This window comes from Oryctolagus cuniculus, chromosome 11 (assembly GCF_051225735.1).
Source record: "Oryctolagus cuniculus isolate XC-2025 breed Fujian yellow rabbit chromosome 11, ASM5122573v1, whole genome shotgun sequence".
NCBI lineage: Eukaryota > Metazoa > Chordata > Mammalia > Lagomorpha > Leporidae > Oryctolagus > Oryctolagus cuniculus.
This window is the reverse complement of record NC_142877.1, coordinates 91,932,248-91,951,208: the sequence shown is the minus strand read 5'-3', so window position 1 is coordinate 91,951,208 and position 18,961 is coordinate 91,932,248. Positions and strand designations below refer to the sequence as shown.

Sequence of the window (18,961 nt, the reverse complement as noted above, 5' to 3'; positions counted from 1 at the left end):
TACAGAGAGAAGGAGAGGGAGAGAAGGAGAAAGGGAGAGAGGGAGAGCGAGAGAAAGAAGAGATTCCATCTGCTGGTTCACTCCCCAGTTGGCCGCAGTGGCCGGAGCTGCACTGATCTGAAGCCAGGAGTCAGGAGCTTCCTCCAGGTCTCCCATGTGGGTGCAGGAGCCCAAGCACTTGAGCCATCTTCTACTGCTTTCCCAGGCCATAGCAGAGAGCTGGATCAGAAGTGGAGTGGCTGGGACTTAAACGGGTGCCCATATGGGATGCTGGCACTGTGGGCAGTGGCTTTACCCTCTATACCATAGTGCCAGCCCCTTTGATAGTACTTTTTACGTAAAGAATCTTCAGGAATAGATTAGAATTAGCTTAGAATATAATTAGGAATCTAAAGGTTGCCAGCATGCAAGATTGTGTGAACACATAAACCTATTATAAGCCTTAAAGAATCATTGTGAACCACAAGTCTAATGAAAAGAACATTGTAATAAAAGGGATCATCAAAAGGTTCTTGGAAAATTCACATTATTTCATTTATTTGTTTATTTGAGACAGATATATAGAAAGAGCTCCCTTCACTGGTACCCTCACCAAGTGCCCACGATGGCTGGGAGTGGGCCAGGCTGCAGCTCAAGGAAGGAATTCAACCCACATCTTCCACATGGTGGCAGGGACCCAACCACCCGAGTCATCGCCACTGCCTTCCAGGGTCTGCATTAACAGGAAACTGGAGTCAGGAGCTGGAGCTGTTTCTGAACCCAGGTACTCTGATGTGGGAAGCTGGCATATTATGCAGAATCTTAACTTCTAGTCTAAATGTCCACCCCACATTTTCTTTTCATTCTGCTGTTCTACAAACTACTGTAGCCTCTTTGTAGATACTGGGAAAAGTGGATTCTTATCTGAGTTCTATTAGTAACTAATTATGTGACTTATGGTAAATGCTTTAGACTTTCTGTATTTCTTTCCTAACCTATGAAAAATAATGCATTTGAGTTTTGGTAGAAATATGAACTTGTGTGTAGGCTTTTGTATGTAGAAATACAAGGGGTCCCTTGTCACGCTCGTGGGCTTGTGCTGTAGTATTGCTAATGAAGTTGTTACCCTCTGCATGTTCTCTTGGAGCCAAAGGCTGGTGTTTTCTCTTTCCTGCCTGGCGTGAGACATACTGAGTATGAGTGTGTTAACTTTGGTCTTCCTGGCATTATACTTGAACCAATTAAATGAATGATGTAGCAAGTGCAGTTGCCACAGAGTTTATACCCAATAATATCCCCAAAGGGTTACACATGGCTGATCCTTGACCCAGGAAAGGCAGTTATAAAAATCCACTACGCAACTGGACGCTGACAAAAGTTGTTTCTCAGTGAGTCATTTGTCAGTGGTAACAAGAAAGAGTTAGGGACAAGTGGAAAATGTTTGTTATTTTTATGGCAACTAAATTTCAACAGATGAGCAGAAAGTTGTCATGGGGCACATGTGAATAACAGTTGGGTTATTTCAAAGCCAACAACCCTTGCTTCCTGTAGGAGTGCTTGCAAATGCCTATCATTCAAACATCTTTCCAGTTACCAATTCAGCCTTTGTGGAAAACCAGTCTCTGCTATTTATATGCAGCCGGAAACAGGGGATGAAGGGGTCGGACCTGGAGGAGGGTTCTGGTTTGGATTTTGTTCTCTTCACAAGTCCTTTAACCATTCTGGGAATGTGTTTTTTCATCTGTAAAATGAAGCTGTTTTTAGATAAATCCCTCAAGATCATTTCTGCTCTAAATATCTGTGGCTTATGAACTCAATGACCATAAGTAAGTGGTAAAATCTCAGTATCATCTTGTTGATTATGAAATCAGGGGAAAGGGTATTTGTTTGTAATAGGCCTTAATCAACAAATGATATCTCTCAACTGTGCCTTTATGACATGTTTGATCTAGGCTTGCTGATATATGAGTGGTAAACTGTTGACTCGGCTGTTTTGCATAATAAATTATTCCTAATGAGAAATTTAATGTAAGATAATTGCAGTTTCAAATCCTTATCTATGGAAAGGTTATTGACTTGTTTTCTTTTGGGAATAAACCTCATGAGTAAGCTTTCTCTAACTGTGTGATACAGGGTCTAGAATATTTAAAAATATTCTAAGGTACCAGCACCTTCTCCCCCAAAATGCCACTCTTGCCATTTGAATAAAGGTATCCTTCCAAGCTTAACACTCAAGAAATCTCACTTTATTTTCTTTAAAAGGCATTGAATTGAAGATTCTGAGGAAGCTGCTGGCTGCTCACCATGGTGCTGTAACAGTTATTTATTTATAATATGTCGGTCCCTGGTGAATGGATCAGAGGTAGTTTGATTTTATATATTTTTCCAAAGGGTAGTTTGTCAGGTTTTATGAGCTTGTACAGTTATTATGGGGGGTTCTCAGCATCTAGATGATGAGCCTAACAGTTGAAATTGACTTACAATTCCTTGTCATATCTGCAGTTCTGCAGAGCCCTAGATTCCTTGCACGTGTCGAAAAAGCGACATAGTTCTGCATGGGCTGACCCGATGTTTTGTGCTTTATCCGAGGTGGCTTGTTTCTCAGAAAGAATGAGACTGCTGTAAGAAATGAAAGATAAGCTATGGTGAGACAGTTATCAGGTTAATAAAGAAGGGACTTAGATAAAGGCCCTGAGATGAAAGGCCAACAGCAGGGCTGAAATAGCAACTTGGCTGGGTTATCACGCGTAGGTCTGTGAGAGCGAACCCTTCTTGTGCAACGTTGCCATCACAGTCTATACTGAGGAAGGCATGTGCAGCGCAGGACAACCCTCTTCACTGATTAGCATTTCCTTTCACTTTGAAAGAGCAGGTCATGTGCTCGGACAATTACAGACCATAAATCATAATTGGTCAATGAAATTGTGATTTTCCTAAGTATTTCCTTAGTTCTTTTTTTCCCAGAACCCCAAACTTTCCTAGGACAATAGTTTCATTTAATGGCTTAGCTTTTGTGTGGGGAAGGCCATAAATCTTCCTAAATATTTAGGAATTATTTTCAAACATCTAGATGAAACTCTCTGTTAATGGAGTAGATGCCTGTGAGACTGTACCATTCATTTTTCCTTTCGGTAGAGACAGTATCCTCACTGTCTTCCACTTGCCCTTTTTGAAAGAGGGCTCTAATTTTGAAATCGTATCTATTTTAAAATATTCAAGCAGGCCGGCGCCGCGGCTCACTAGGCTAATCCTCCGCCTAGCGGCGCCGGCACACCGGGTTCTAGTCCCGGTCGGGGCGCCGGATTCTGTCCCGGTTGCCCCTCTTCCAGGCCAGCTCTCTGCTGTGGCCAGGGAGTGCAGTGGAGGATGGCCCAGGTGCTTGGGCCCTGCACCCCATGGGAGACCAGGAAAAGCACCTGGCTCCTGGCTCCTGCCATCGGATCAGCGCGGTGCGCCGCCCGCAGTGCGCCGGCCGCGGCGGCCATTGAAGGGTGAACCAATGGCAAAGGAAGACCTTTCTCTCTGTCTCTCTCTCTCACTGTCCACTCTGCCTGTCAAAAATAAAAAAAAATAATAATAATAATTAAAATATTCAAGCAGATAACTCCAACTCCAGTATTTTCCCTACTTCTAAGAACTAGGAACTGGCTGCCCTGGATATGCGATCGGTGGTGGCAATCTCACTGGTTCTTCCTGATCTAACATTGTGTATCATGGATACACACAGCATTGCTTACTTAAACAAACAGCACTCAGCATGAAGACAGTTCATGAGTTTGTTAGTTGTTTCCTTTTGCCATGACAGCTCTCTGCGCGTTCCCAGTTCAGAAGCCAGAGATCACAACAGTTCCAGTTCCACATAATGGATTTTGGCTTTTTTTTTTTAAAGGCCTAATTTGATTTACAGAACTCTGCTGCATTCTCTAATTCCAAGAACTTAACCTTTGCAATATGCTAGGTATAAGGAATGGCTTTAGGTGTTAAGCTGTTCCAGAGTTGCTCGGAGTTGAATTGACGGACGATTATTTTTTGAATGTTTGCTGTTTTTGTGTAATCTGGACGAGGCAAGTGGTATTGCAGCCTTACAGTAGAGGAGTCAGATAAAAACATGTCAGGTGAGTTGTTGAGCTCACTGAAAGCTAATATGCTGATTTCCTTTTCCCAGACTCCCTTGCAGTTAAGTTGGAGTTGCATGAGTTGTTTTCATTTGGCCAATAAATTGTGAACAGTAATGCCCTGTGTGTCACTTTCCTGTTAGAACATCCAAGAGTTGGTGTGCTGGTGTCAGTTTCTTTTTTCCAAGAGTTCCGGATGTCACAGGTACAAAAAGATTCATAGAAAACACATTTCTACTAGGGTGAGCCAGTGGGATTGAGAGTTTGCTGTTTTCAGCAACTAGCATTAATTACTAATAGAGTAAATGATACTCCTGATTTTATAAAGTTACTGGAGAATCTGGGGCCATTATCCAGGAAAGAAAACCAGAAATCTGACTTTGCAAAGGAATCAATGAGGACAGCCTAAAGAAAGATTCACTAAGTAAACATTTGAGGGTATGACATGTGGATCAATAATTTTATTTTATTTTTAAAATGTATTTGAAATGCAGAGTGATGGGGGTGGGTAGGAGTGAGGGAGGGAATCTTCCATCCTCTGTTTCACTCCCCAGTGGCTGCAATGGGCTGGACCAGGCTGAGGTCAGGAACCTGGAGCGCACTACAGCTTTCCCACATGTGTGGGAGGAGCCCAAGAATTGGGTCCGTCTTCTGCTGCTTTCTTAGGCTCATTAGCAAGGCATTGAATAGGAAGCAAAGCAGCTGGGACCCAAACTAGCACTATGATATGAAATGCTGGCACCTCCAGCAGCAGCTTAACCCACTGTGCTCCAACCATGATCCCCAAATCTATAATTTTTTTTTAAATCAAGTTCTCTAAATGATTCTAGATCATTCCTTTCAGTTCTATACTCATGCTCCTCTACATCAAAGTCTCAGATGGTGAGCTGGAAGGTTAAAAGTGAATCAGACAATCAGAGGTTCTCGAGCTAAAGCAATCAGGCCACAGTTAGAAGCACAGTTTTATTGAAATACAGGCACACTCATTTGTTCACATATTGCCTGGGGTGGCTTTCATTGCAGAGATAGAGTCAAGTAGTTGCAATAGTGGCCGTGTCCCCCCAAAAACCTACCTTTACTGTCTATTTCTTCAGAGAAAAAGTTTTCAGATTCTTGATCCATATAATTACGTTATGAAAACATGAACTCTTGATTTGACCCTGCCTATAGTTGGAAGACTCATATTTACAGTGCTCTTGAAAAGTGTCAGAAAGGGTGAGCATTGTGGTGTAGTGGGGAAAGCTGCCACCTGCTACATCGGCACCCCATATGGGTGCCATTTCGTATCCTGGCTGCTTCACTTTTGATCTGGCTCCCCACTAAGAAGCCTGCAAAAGCAACATAAGATGGTCCAAGAGCCTGGGACCCTACACCTACTTGGAAAACCCAGAAGAAGCTCCAGGCTCCTGGCTTCAGACCAGCCCAGCTCCAGCCATTGCAGCCATTTGAGGATTGAATCAGTGGATGGAAGATTCTCTCTCTCTCTCTCTCTCTCCCTCTCCCTCTCTCCCCCTCTCCCTCCCTCCCTCTCTCCCTCTCTCCCTCTTTCTTACTTTCAAATAAATAAATTTTTTAAAGGAATGTGTGGGGAGCAGTCATAAAAATGACTTAACTTTTTGATAAGCTGCATATTACAGGATCTTCATACTGTGTGGGCCTTAGCACACAAAGTCAGAGTCCCTTCCTTTCTTGTCATCAAACCACCAGAAGCAACAGTAAGACGACTGTTTTATTGAAATCTGGGAAGAGCTGGATGATTTAGATGATGGGGGGAAAAAGCTACAAATATAAAATGTATCTGTATTCCTCTAGTTCTTTTTTACACAGATGAACATATGAAACAGGTTAATATTGAGTTATATTCAGCTACACATTTTCTTTAAGGTTTATCTTTCATTCATGCTTAATTTGTCAAGGGTTTGGCATAGTCCAAAAATTTTAAAATAACAGATATTCAAATATATGTGTGATTTAAATATATTTAAGAACACATATTTAAATATAGATTTTAAAGCTGTCAGGTCCAGAAAATTCAATGTTGAAGTGCAATTCTTTGGGGGGTGGATATTTAACACAATTCCAAACACAGATCTAAGTGGAGTATCTTTCTAGCTCAATGCATCATCATTGCATACAACCCTTGTCTCCTTTCTCCTTCTGTCATCTCAATACAATACTTTATAAAGGACCACCAATCAGAAACTTGGGGAATCACAACAGAGAAACTGAAAAACTTGGCCTTCAAGCGTGGAAGGGAATTTTGTCTTATGGGCTAACCATCCTTTGTTATAGCTCAGTGAAGAGAAGAGCAATAATCTGTATGTTTCAGTCACAAAGAGCCTCGCCTGCTTATTCTTGATGGAATTCTGGGCAGTTGCACTGCAGAGCCAGTGTTGCATTCAGAAGGGACTGCCATAGCGGAAGCACTGCGGAAGCATCCATGCATGTGGTCCTTCAACATTTTGAAGGCAAAAATTCAGTTAGAGCTCTGATCTTGCACTAGTTTAATTTATATAACTTTGCGGAGCTAGAGAAGAAAGAAAAGCAAAGGCAAACACACAATTTCATCATAATCCCTAATGGAAATAATGGGTAACATGTGTACCTAATTTTGGTTATTCACTCTTCTATTTACTTGTCGCTGGTTAATTGAAAGTGGCAGTCTCAATTAAACAGCCCCTAGTAGCATGTAATGGCTAATTGTGAGCAGGTTAGAAGCCTTCTTTGTCTTTGAAAAGGTCTCAACTCTCCAGGGCATGTCTGTTTTGGATTGAAGTCACAACCTGGTATCAGATGGTTCAAATTCAAGAAGGTCCTTTAATATTAAGGTTCAAATGAATTTACACCCATGTCATATGTTTAGCAGGTGACTGAGACCATGTGCTCTTTACCCCACTTAGTAGAGAATTATAATGTGTAAGAGACTTAAATTAAGCTGTAACCAGCTTTGCAGCTAGGGGCAAAAAGTAATGAGGTTAATGTAGCAGGCAAGAATAAAGTATGTTCATTTAGGTCATTTCAGTGACTCCTGATTGAGTGCAGGCAATTTCTTCTAAGTGGAGTTCATGTTTCTCTTTCTCTACTTCCCCAACTTTTCACTCAAACACTCACTGACTTATGCAGTCGCTATTACCAAATAGCAGAGCCAAACTCTAATTGTATGTCTCTCAAAATGCTGTGGCTAATGGACTCTATGAAAATGATTATGAAAGCCTGGTAGGGATGAGTGCACATATTATTTGCTTTAATAATTGCTGTGGTATCCCTGAGATAGTTTTCCAAGCATTGTGCACACTAGCTGGCCCACTAAAAGACGGATGTTCTGGCTGGGGTTTTGTCCACACAGCTCTCATTAATAGAAACAGGAATTGTGTGGGCAGACCCATAACCCTCCTGGTGAGCTTGTGTGCACCAAGCAGCACTTTTCAAACAAGATGTCTTTTCCCAGTCCTTTCTCTCAGGACCAAATTAAAAATTAGTGCAAGCTATTTTCCACTTTGAAATCATTTCTGGATAAAGATGGACTTGGGTAATTGGGAAAGTTAGCATGGTCCACTGCACGATGCATATCTGAACCTATACTCCATCTGTCTCAGCATCTTTCCTTTTCACTCACTCTCAGGACAGTATTCGGGGGGCTTATCTGATCCATTTACCCAGTCTGACTCCCTCCTTGTTTTTGACTTCAACTTCCTCCTCTGTCTCTTTTATTTTGCTAAGACTCATTTGTTCTACCCAGAATGCAGAATATAAGTAACATATTTCCTAAAGGGGTCAGAATTACAAGATTCATGTAGTAGTTTTCTGTCTTTATTTTTTTAATTTATTTGAGATTGGAGGTAGTGAGATTTTCCCTACCTACCTACCTACCTAGAGTGTGTGTGTGTATGTGTGTGTGTGTATGTGTGTGTGAGAGAGAGAGAGAGAGAGAGAGAGAGAGAGAGAGAGAGACTCCCTCCTGCTAATTCATTTCTCAAATGTCTTCAATGGTTAAGGCCCAAGCCAACAGCCAGGAGTGTAATTCAGGTTTTCTATATGAGCAGAAAACAACCCAATTGCTTGCGCCATATCAATGCTGCCTTCCAGGATCTGCATTAGTAGGAAACAGGAGTCAGAAGTTATATGGGACACGAGCATGCTAACCAGAATCTCCATGGCCCCCCGTACCCCCACCAAGAGCTATCAATTCCACCTACTGGTTCACTCCCCAAATGCCCACATAGCCAGGCCTGGAGCATGCCAAAGCCAGGAGCCAGGAATTCAATCTTGCTCTCTGACATGAGTGGCAGGACTATCTGCTGCTTTCTCAGGTGCATCAGCAGGGAGCTGGATCAAAAGCAGAGTAGCCAAGACTTGAAAAGAATTCTGATATGGGATACCAGTGTTGTAGGTGGCAGCCTAACTGGCTGCACCATAATGCCAGTCACACACATCAGCCTCTAACTGCGAGGCTAATGTTTACCTGTTGATCTTTATTTTTGTCTTTTTATTATTTTTCAGGTCTTAAATAAAGGTAAACAAATAAGATCAGTTTGGACTGCAAGTTTTGTCATAAATAGGGACCCCAAAATATCATTGGCTTACACAGGCACGGATTTGTTTCTCTTTCACATAAAAGTATAGATATAGAGACTCAAATGGTGTTTTCTCAGCTGTTTGGAAGGGATACAGGTTGCTTCCAACTTTACCAAGGTTAATGGACTGGGTGTACAACCCTCATCCTCTTGGATGGAACACTAGCCCTTACACTGAGATCCCATAGAGCAGGAGAGTGAGGAGAGCTTAGCAGGTATGATGCTGGTTAAGATGCCTGTGTCCCATAGTGGAACACCTCGATCCAGTACACAGGTCTAGCTCCTGACTCCAGCATCCTGCTAATGGAAACTCTGGAAGGCAGCAGTGATGGCTCAAGTAATTGGGCTCTTTGCCACCCATGTGGGAGACCTGGATTGAATTGTTGACTCCTGGCTTTGACCTGGCACAGCCATGGCTGTTACGAGCATTTTGGGAGTGAACCAGTGAATGGGAAGGCTTTCTCTCCTTTTTTTTTCTCCAAGAAAGGAAGGAAGGAAGGAAGGAAAAGAAAGGAAAAGAGAAAGAAAGAAAGAAAGAAAGAAAGAAAGAAAGAAAGAAAGAAAGAAAGAAAGAAAGAAAGAAATTCATGCAGCAGGACAAGTAGGGAAGGAAGACGTGTAGCATACCTTTAAGGACACATCTCGGATGTTATGTGTATCAGGTCTCTTACTTTCTTTTGGTCAAGACTTAATCACATAGTTAGCATCAAGGAAGGCTGAGAAGTACCGTTAGTTTGCGCAGCCATATAGCCAACTAAAATTTTGGGGTTCTGATAATGTGGAAGAAGCAAAAAACAAATTTGGGGGTCTGTAACAACCCTCTACTACGGTCTTTCTGGAAAGAAACTCACATATCCATGTGTGTCTTCTTTCTACACTTAGAATATACTCACCCACCCACCCTCATCCCCAGTGGAGATGATTAGAAATGCTATCTAGTTACTACCATTAACTCCAGTTTCAGGACATCTGAGCGATGCTCAGTCTCTTCTATTAGGTCAGCACAGAGCTCTGTTTAGGTCTATAGTGTTATTGCACCATCTCACCCAATATGCTTAGAGGAGCTGTCGCATTGTCACTGTAGCAAAAACCTTTCATTTGGAAAAAGTGGGAAGGCAAACACTTTCCAGTCACTTGGCTGGAGCCTGGAACGATTCTTTTGAATCTGAATTGGGAAGAGTTCTGATCCTGGCAGAGGAGTAAGTCTTTGGCTGAGAACATCTGGCTGCTCTTGGATCTGCTTTCTGGGAGGAGCTGTCTCCTCCTGCTGTCCTCTGTGATGACATCAGAAGCAGGCCTTGGATAGTTCCCCCTCCCCTCCTCCTCCCGCAACTTCCCGCAAGTGGAAGATTGGTTCCAGGGGTTGCTTTAGGACCTGAATGATCACAAGCTTCATCAAGCCAGGCTTGTGGCTTCTTGGTAATACAATTCCCTCCCCAGATGAGTGTCTGGTCTATTTGTTCTGGTGAATACCTTGTTGAGTAAGCAAAGCTGAAGCACTTACATACACACAGCTTCTAAAACTAAAGACTCTGCTTCGGCTTGTTGACCCTCAGGCTCTGCTCATCATTCTGTCTAACCTGTATTAGTTTTCTAAGGCTGCCATAAGCAAGTGCCACAGACTGGGTGGCTTCAGTAACCACAAAATTACTTTCTCCCAATTTTGGTGCTAGACTGGTATGTCAGTAAGCTTAGTGTGTTCTGAGGCCTCTCTTCTTGGCTTGTGCATGGCTGTCTTCTCCCTGTGTCTTTACTTGATCTCCTCTGTGTGTAGGTTTGTGTCTCAATCTCCCCTTCTGATAAGAACACCAGTCATAGTGGATTGCAGCCTACCCTGATGACCTCATTTTCCCTCTTTGAGCACCCTAACTCCAAATGTAGTCTCCTTCTGAGATATAAGGGTGGGGACAGCAGTATGAATTTGAGGGAAACAGAATTCAATCCATAACACTATTCCTTTTGGTAATCCAGAAAATGGGCTTAGGTGGGAAGGCAACTCCTTGAAAATGATTTTTGCTGCTAACTTGGTTCCCATTGGTTTGCAAAGGCTACAAATAGGCTTGATCCCCTGATAACTCTAATTCTATGATAACTTAACTTGCAAACCCTGGACAGAACTGTTCCACTCCCATTACTGCCACTGGTTAGCTCTAGCTGGAGCCAAGGACCAGTCTTCTGAATTTGCTATTCACATGGCTTAGGACTCCAGGTTGCACTGACTGGGTATAATAGGAGACAATCTTTCAGGTGTCCTGTCCCATCATAACACGAGACTACACCTTGCTGGTCTGCAGTGACTGTTGTGATTATTACTCAATGACACACTTTTAAGTCAATGCTACATGTTAAATCTCTTTGACCATGACAGAGAAATAACACAGGGCTTAAACAAGATAGAAGCTTTCTTTCTCTCTCGGTTTGAAGTCTAGGTGTAGGCCTGTTCTGAGTTTGTACGGCACTGCCATACTGTGTATAGCATATTTAAGACATAGACTGCTTTCCACTTTCCACTCTTTTACTGCCTTGGTCCTAATGGTTGCTTCAGCCATCACACCTGCACTCCTAGCAGCAGGATGGATAAAGAGGGGGAAGGGGGAGATTCTCTTCCTTTAAAATACTTGTCAGGGGTGGGCGTGAGGTACAGTGGTAAAGACGCACCTTGAGAAGCCCAGTCCTATATCAGAGTGCCTGGTGTGAGTCCTGGCTCCTCCACTTTTAATCCAGCTTCCTGCGCATGTGCACCCAGGGAGGCAGCAGATGATGGCTCAAGGTTTCTGCCACCCAGTGTGGGAGACGTAGATTCAGTTCTGGGCTCCTGGCTTTGTGTTGGCCCGGTTCTGGCTATTGCAGGCATTTGTGGAGTGACCCAGCAGATGGCATATCTCTGTCAAATAAAGTAAAAATAAATAAATACAAAAAATGATAAAGACTCATCTGAGCTGTCCATGTAAGTTCTGCTTACACCCCATTGACCAGCACTTTGTTGTATGAGCCCTGTTGCTTGGGAGGTAGTCTGGGAAACATGACTGTATTAAAGATTACTAATATTTTGAGACTCTTACCATTATGGAGAAAAGAGATTAGATGACAGAGGACAACTGCAGTCTCTCTTAAAAGCAAAACAATTTGCTGCCTTGTTAATTCTCCTGCACGGCGTTCCTGACTGCAGGCCGGTAGCTGTTGATGTTCCCAGTGAGGCTGTAAGAAACAGTAAGAGTCTGCACTACTTCTGAACTCTGACGGTAAACTAGTGTTCGGCGTGGTAGTGAGGTGATGCGTTAATCTATGTGATAACAACTGACAAAATAAACAGTAGGCATCAAGCACTTGAAATAGTCAAAGTACTATGCTGGGCACTTCATGTAGATTTTTTCCATTTAGTCCAGCTCTCTGCTGGATATTTTTAAGATTTATTCTGTTGAAAGAGTTATAGAAAGAAGGAGAGACAGATCTTCCATCTGCTGGTTCACCCTCCAAATGGATGCAATGGCTGGAGCTGGGCCAGGGGGTACGGGGCATCTTAGGCCATCTTTCGCTGCTTTCCCAGGCACATTAGCAGAGAGCTGGATCAGAAGTGGAGCAGCTGGGACTCAAACCAGTGCCCATATGGGATGCTGGCACCGTAGGCAGCGGAGTTACCTGCTGTGCTACAGTGCTGGCCCCAATCCACTACCTTATTTTTTTGAGAAGAGAAATGACTGTGTATAGTAGATATACTTGGAATATAAAGCAACGTTTTATACTACTCAAGTTTTTGCTTATATGGATTTGATTTAAATTTTTTTTTTTAATTTATTTATTTGAAAAGCAGCATTACAGAGAGGGAAGAAGAGACGGAAATCTTCCATTCACTGGTTCACTCCCCAAATGGCTGTAACAGCCAGGGATGGCCCAGGCCCAACCCAGGAGCCTGGAATTTTATCCAGGTCTCCCACATGGGTGGGAGCACTTGGGCCATGCTCTGCTGCTTTTCCAGGTACACTAGCAGGGAATGGGATTGGAAGCAGAGCAGCCGGGACTCAAATCTGTGCTCATTTGGGAGGCTGTGGCAAGGAGGTGGCTTAACCCACTGTGCTGCAATGGTGGCACTGGTTGTATAGATTTTCTTTTTAAAGATTTATTTTATTTATTTGAAAGACAGAGTTAGAGAGAGAGGTAGAGACAGAGAGAGAGGTCTTCCATCCGCTGGTTCACTCCCCAGATAACCACAACAGCCGGAGCTGTGTCGATCTGAAGCCAGGAGCCAGGAGCCAGGAGCTTCTTCTGCTCTCCCACATGGGTGCAGGGGCCCAAGGACTTGGGCTATTCTCTACTGCTATTCCAGGCCATAGCAGAGAGCTTGATTGGAAATGGAGCAGCCGAGACTCAATGGGATGCCCCTATGGGATGCCGGCACTGCAGGCGGCAGCTTTATGGGCTTTGCCACAGTGCCCATATGGGATGCTGGGGCTTCAGGCCAGAGCTTTAACCCACTGCACCACAGTGCTGGCCCCAGATTTTAAGTGCTGTTAACTGCTTTAAAACCAACAAGGCAGTCAAGCAAACATTTACTAAGTAGTTTAAGTGAACAGCCCTTGTCCTAGATTACTAGTGTAGAGATGAATTTTCTTACTTGCAAGGGGATTCTAGTTTCCTGGGGAGAAATAAGTAAACAAGTAGCTCTAATATGCCGGGAATGAAGAATGCAATGGGAACTGAGTGTTGAGGGAATGGGATGTAGGAGACGTAGGCGTGGGTCCTAGGTGCTAATAGAGGACAAAGCTGCTGTTGCTGTGACACAGACAGTGAAGGTGAGCAAAAGGGAACGAGAGGGAAAGTTCCTGGCCACCTGCTAGATCTGGCCTGAATGCCAGCTCCTACATGAAGGCAGCTCTGCCTCACCACAGGGGTGGGAGCAAGGGGCACATTTTTCTCTGCACAAAATTTCCCCCTACTTTCTCAATCTGGCTTCTGGGATTGCGTCTGCCTTGCGGGCAGGCCAAATGAGATTTTAAACTGTTTCTGCCCAGCTAAGAAAAAAACACTAGCTATTGGATATGACACTTGCAAAGCCGTGGACTCTGCCTTGGAACCAGGAGGGCAGTGTTTGTGTGGTGTGGAATGAGGCTGCGGAGCTGCCAAAGCACTTTATCACCTGTGTTTTAGGAAGAGCCCTGCTATCCATGTGCAAGGCTGATGCTAGGGGAGATGAGGCTGGAATCAGACGTGTTATAATGTCATTCAGAGCAAATTTAATGTAGCAAAGTGTAATCAAGACCAAAGCTATAATTAGCTTTAATTCTTTGAAATTCACATTAAGGTGGAGATCACTTGCTATAAACATTTTACTGGTAGCAGAATATGACTCGGAAATAATCCAACATTGGAGGGAGCAGCCACCCTATCCAAATATCCTTTTGGCTCTAAGAATCAATACTGTGCCATATGTGTTTCTGAAGGCTGGCTGGAGAGCTCTTTAGCAGACAGTTTAGTTTTTCCTTTGCAAATTTTAGCTTGACAAAATGTCTTCAGAATCTGGATTCCCCCTAATGGTAGGGGGAATTTATCATGGACTAAATTTGGGTGTGAAATATGGAAGACAAATATGATTCTGTGACAATTTTGATGTTGAATTAAGGAAAAAAAAACTCAGTAAGTAGCTGTTTCATACTCACAGACTATTAAAATTAGAAAAGACTTTAGACATAATATTCCAATTTCCTGATTTTACAAATGAGAAACTTGAAATCCAAAGACTTTATGGGATTTGCCCAAATTCGTGTAATTAGCTGTTGGCTGATCTGGAGCCTAGACTGAATTTTCTGGCTTCTTAATCTAGGGTTTGCGCCACCAAAAAAATGAAGTTGTTTTGTTTCCCTAAGAATTCTCAAAATTGGCCAGTGATTTGTTTATTTTGATTTCCTAGCAAATTCCCCCCAAGCCCTCTGTGTTGAGCATTTCAAGAGATGTACAGACTTCCTTTTAGTTGCATCAGTTTTAAATAAGCTATTGGGATTAATTTTGATTTGCTATATTTTGGTGGCTTGCTTTCTATTCTTGTAGAACTTAAAAATTCTAATGTATTTTCTGCGTGTTGAAAAAAATTGGGAAACACTCAGCTTTATGGAGTATGGAGGTTTTTCCCAGATATATAGTCAGAGAAGAAAACCAATTGTAAATGAACATTTTCATGAGATTGGGATAAAATTTTTTAAGCTAATGAATGAACACTAAATGGGACAATATTCTCAATTTCCTGCAGGTGTGAAGTAAACACGAACTCAAACAATGAAATAAAGTAACATTAAAGTCTCTTGAATAGGATGAAATTTAGGTTGAAAAATATTTCCATAAAACTGCAAAAATGGCATCTGGTAAACTCATTCTTGACTGCAAAAAAGAATTCTTTTCTCATAGGCAAGTGGGGGGAGGGGTAATATCCTTGCTTCATCTGAACTTATGTTTCAAAAACCCTAGCATCAGGGTGGGGCTCTTTCTTCTTCTGGTGTTCTTTGGACTAGCCCGGGCTTGTTCGGGGGGGGGGGGGGCCCTCCCTGTAACTTTTGGATTTTTGAAAGATTGAGGCTAAATGCTGTCGATGTTCCAACACAGCTCTCTACTCCAGCTCTTCCCTGGGTCAGCATATTCAGATTTTCCCAGATGTAGCTTGGCTTCAGTGAGACTCAATGACTCAAGTTTCTGTTACATAAACAAGAAGGTTTGTACTTACTGCCTCAATTTATGTTGCTAGGGTCTTTATTCAATACATTTTAAACAAAACTACCACCTCAGGTTTTAGATGAAGAGTTATTTCATCTGTACTTTTGAAAAATCTAAATGCTATTTATTTTTTTTAAAAGATTTGCTTATTTATTCAAAAGGCAGTTACAGAGAAGCAGAGAGAGAGGGAGGGAGGGAGGGAGGGAGAGGTCTTCTATCCACTGGTTCACTCCCCAAATGGCTACAACAGCCAAAGCTGATCCAATCTGAAGCCAGGAGCCAGGAGCTTCTTCCAGGTCTCCCATGTGGGTGCAGGGGCCCAAGGCCCTGGGCCATCTTCTACTGCTTTTCCAGGCCACAGCAGAGAGCTGGATCAGAAGTGAAGTGGAGTAGCTGGAACTCATACTGGCACCTGCATGGGATGCTGGCGCTGCAGGTGGTGACTTTACCCGCTACACTACAGCACTGGCCCAACTAAATGCTCTTTGATAAGCAGTCAAACCATTGAGATAATTTTTGCCTTTTTCATTTTGTAAAGCAGATAGTTTTTTTTTTTTAAAGATTTGTTTGAAAGGCAGAGTTACAGAGAGAGAGAGGGGCAGGGGAAAGACAGAGAGATTGTCCATCTGCTGATTCACTACCCAAATGGCCACAATGGCTAAAGCTGGGCTGATCCGAAGCCAGGAGCCAGGAGCTTCTTCTGGGTCTCCCACATGGGTGCAGGGGTCCGAGCACTTGGGCCATCCTCTGCTGCTTTCCCAGCCTCATTAGCAGGGAGCTGGATTAGAAGTGGAGCAGCCAGGACTTGAACTGGTGCCCATAGGGATGCCCACACCACAGGTGGCGGCTTCACCTGCTGCACCACAGTGCCAGCCCCAGCAGATACTTTTATATCCTACCCCACACCTCTTATCCCCACTTTTCTGAACTGTTGCTGGATGCATTGTTTTCTGGGATGGGGCTGCATGTCCAGTTTCCTTTGCAGCTGGTGTGACCACGTGGTTCAGTTTAAGCAATGGGCCGTGACCTGAGTATGTGTGACTTGTGGAGTGTGCACATTGAAAGGGATATGGCGTGCTCCCTGGCTCTGCCTGCCCTTCCCATTGGGGGGCAGTAGCCTGGGACTCAGAGCTGGAAACCACGTCTGGGGACGACAGTGCTGTCCTGTCAGCCCTGTGCCACTAACCTCTACACTGTTGTGTGAGGGAGAAACGATGTCTGTGTTATTTAGATCACTGTATTGTGGGGCTTTTCGTTATGTCACTAAGCCTTGTCTTACTTCATATAACTCTCTAGATGTTTGAAAACATGATTCAAACAACCTGTGAATCAGTCAGATCCTTCATGTCAGGAAGCTGAGGAGGTTGTAGAGAGGATTGTGGCAATGGGAGGAAGCCTCGTTAGCAAGAAGGAGGTTCCCTTCAAGAGCGCATCTCAACAGCAGGTCCATTCTCAGTGTAACCTTGGAGGGGAGACTTCACGACCATTCCGTGTACTCTTGTCCACTTCCGTCCAGTTCCATCTTCAGAGAATCTGTTACCTGAAAGTAAAACAAGGTGCGGTGTAGCTTGTGAAATCAGCGATCAGTTTTCTTCGGTTGTGAGGGTCTCAGCAGACAAAGAAGTGTGATGGCTTTGGCACAATTTGGAGAAGAGATTTAAGTAGAGTATCTGCAGGGTGCTAGATCCTGAGCTTAGCAGTCTCACAAAATCACGTGTAATCCTTACTGCAGCCCCGTAGTGATGCCCCCAGGCAGATGCACAGAGGGTTTAGTACACCTGTTCAGGGTTACACAGTAAGAGGAAAAGCTGGGATTTGAACTCTCAGGTTTTTATAGTTCCAAGGCTTATGGTTTCTCAAATGGCAGCAACAATCAGTGGAAGGAACAATAAAAAATAAATATTGGGAACAATAAAAAATAAATCTGTTTGATAACCAAAATACTCGTGTTGTCTTTTTTGTCTTCAGTCCTCCCCTGGCTCACATGCTCTGCTACTGGTGCTACATTCTTGTGCTTGAATCTCTCATAGTAGCTCATCTTGAAGTAGAGAAACATAGGGGTACTTTGGGATGTTGATAAATCTTTTTTTTTTTTTTTTTTTTTTTTGACAGGCAGAGTGGACAGTGAGAGAGACAGAGAGAAAGGTCTTCCTTTGCCGCTGGTTCACCCTCCAATGGCCACCACGGCCGGCACGCTGCAGCTGGCGCACCGCGCTGATCCGATGGCAGGAGCCAGGTACTTATCCTGGTCTCCCATGGGGTGCAGGGCCCAAGCACTTGGGCCATCCTCCACTGCACTCCCTGGCCACAGCAGAGAGCTGGCCTGGAAGAGGGGCAACTGGGACAGAATCCGGTACCCTGACCGGGACTAGGACCCGGTGTGCCGGCGCCGCAAGGCAGAGGATTAGCCTAGTGAGCTGCGGCACTGGCCTTGATAAATCATTTCTGCAGGCTGAACTCTACCCAAACAGTCCCTCTATCAGAAATGAGTCATTTTTCTTTCCACAACCTTCACTGAATAGGAATTTTTTCTATATCACATAAGTCTTTTGTCCTGTAATTCAAATGCATATCCTGGCCCCTTTATTGAGTGCAGAAGAAGAGCTAAAATACTATTTATTCTCTGTTTAAGAGCCTTTTAAATTTATTTTTACTTATTTTTTTCCTCTTTGGTATAATAACGCAAGTTCCTCTAACCTGCCTTCAACCGCTCCAACTTACATCTTTGTGAGTTGTCTTCGAGCTTTGCATTTTTTGTGTGTGGAACCCCAGACTGAAGCAGGATCAATAGATGACGTCATCTATAACTTTCTAGGTGCACAGCACTGTGTTAAGTGTCACTGTGGTGTGTCATCTCATCTACTCCTCACCACTATTCTGTGAGCAGGTGCTTGAGTTAGCTCTGCTCTACAATGGAAGAAACAGACACTTAGTGAGATTAAGAACTGCATGTGCTAAAGAATAAGAGGAGATAGTTTCCAAATACACCCATTGGAAATGAGAGGGTTTTTTTTTAGAGCAATCACTTATTTTTTTTAAAGATTTATTTATTTGAAAGTCAGAGTTGGGGGGGGGGTAAGCTTTCATCAACTGGTTTACTCCCCAGATGGCTGCCACAGCCAAACTGAAGCAAGTAGCTAGGAGCCAGGCACTTCTCACATGGATAGCAGGAGCACAAGTACTTGGGCCTTTAGCAGGGAGCTGGCCATGTGCAGGGAGCTGGATCAGAAGCGGAGCAGAATTAGAAGAGAGGCTGGCACTGTGGCACAGTGGGTAAAGCTGCGGTCTGAATTGCTGGTATCCCATATGGGCATTGCTTTGTGTCCTGGCTGCACCACTTCTGATCCAGCTCCCTGCTAATGCATCTGGGGAAGCAGCAGAAGATGGCCCAGTACTTGGGCTCCTGTGCCTACAAGGGAGACATGGATGAAGCGCCTGGCTCTCGACTTTGGCTTGGCCCAGACCTGGCTATTGCAGCCATTATGGGAGTGAACCAGCATATGGAAGTGCACTCTCTCTGTCTCGCTCTTGCTTTCTCTGTCTCTCTTTCTCTGAGTTTCAAATAAATTGATCTTAAAAAAAAAAAGGATTAGA

General features: G+C 43.6%; 1 protein-coding gene across 1 annotated transcript in view; it reads left to right on the top strand.

Moving 5' to 3' along the window:
* The window catches only part of LOC149123561 (uncharacterized), a 242,156-nt gene that overhangs the window by 77,886 nt on the left and 145,309 nt on the right, over positions 1-18,961 (top strand). The window contains exon 3 of the mRNA XM_089307564.1: positions 557-763. Within this exon, the coding sequence (XP_089163690.1) occupies positions 557-763 (207 nt within the window). The remainder of the gene's footprint in view (positions 1-556; positions 764-18,961) is intronic.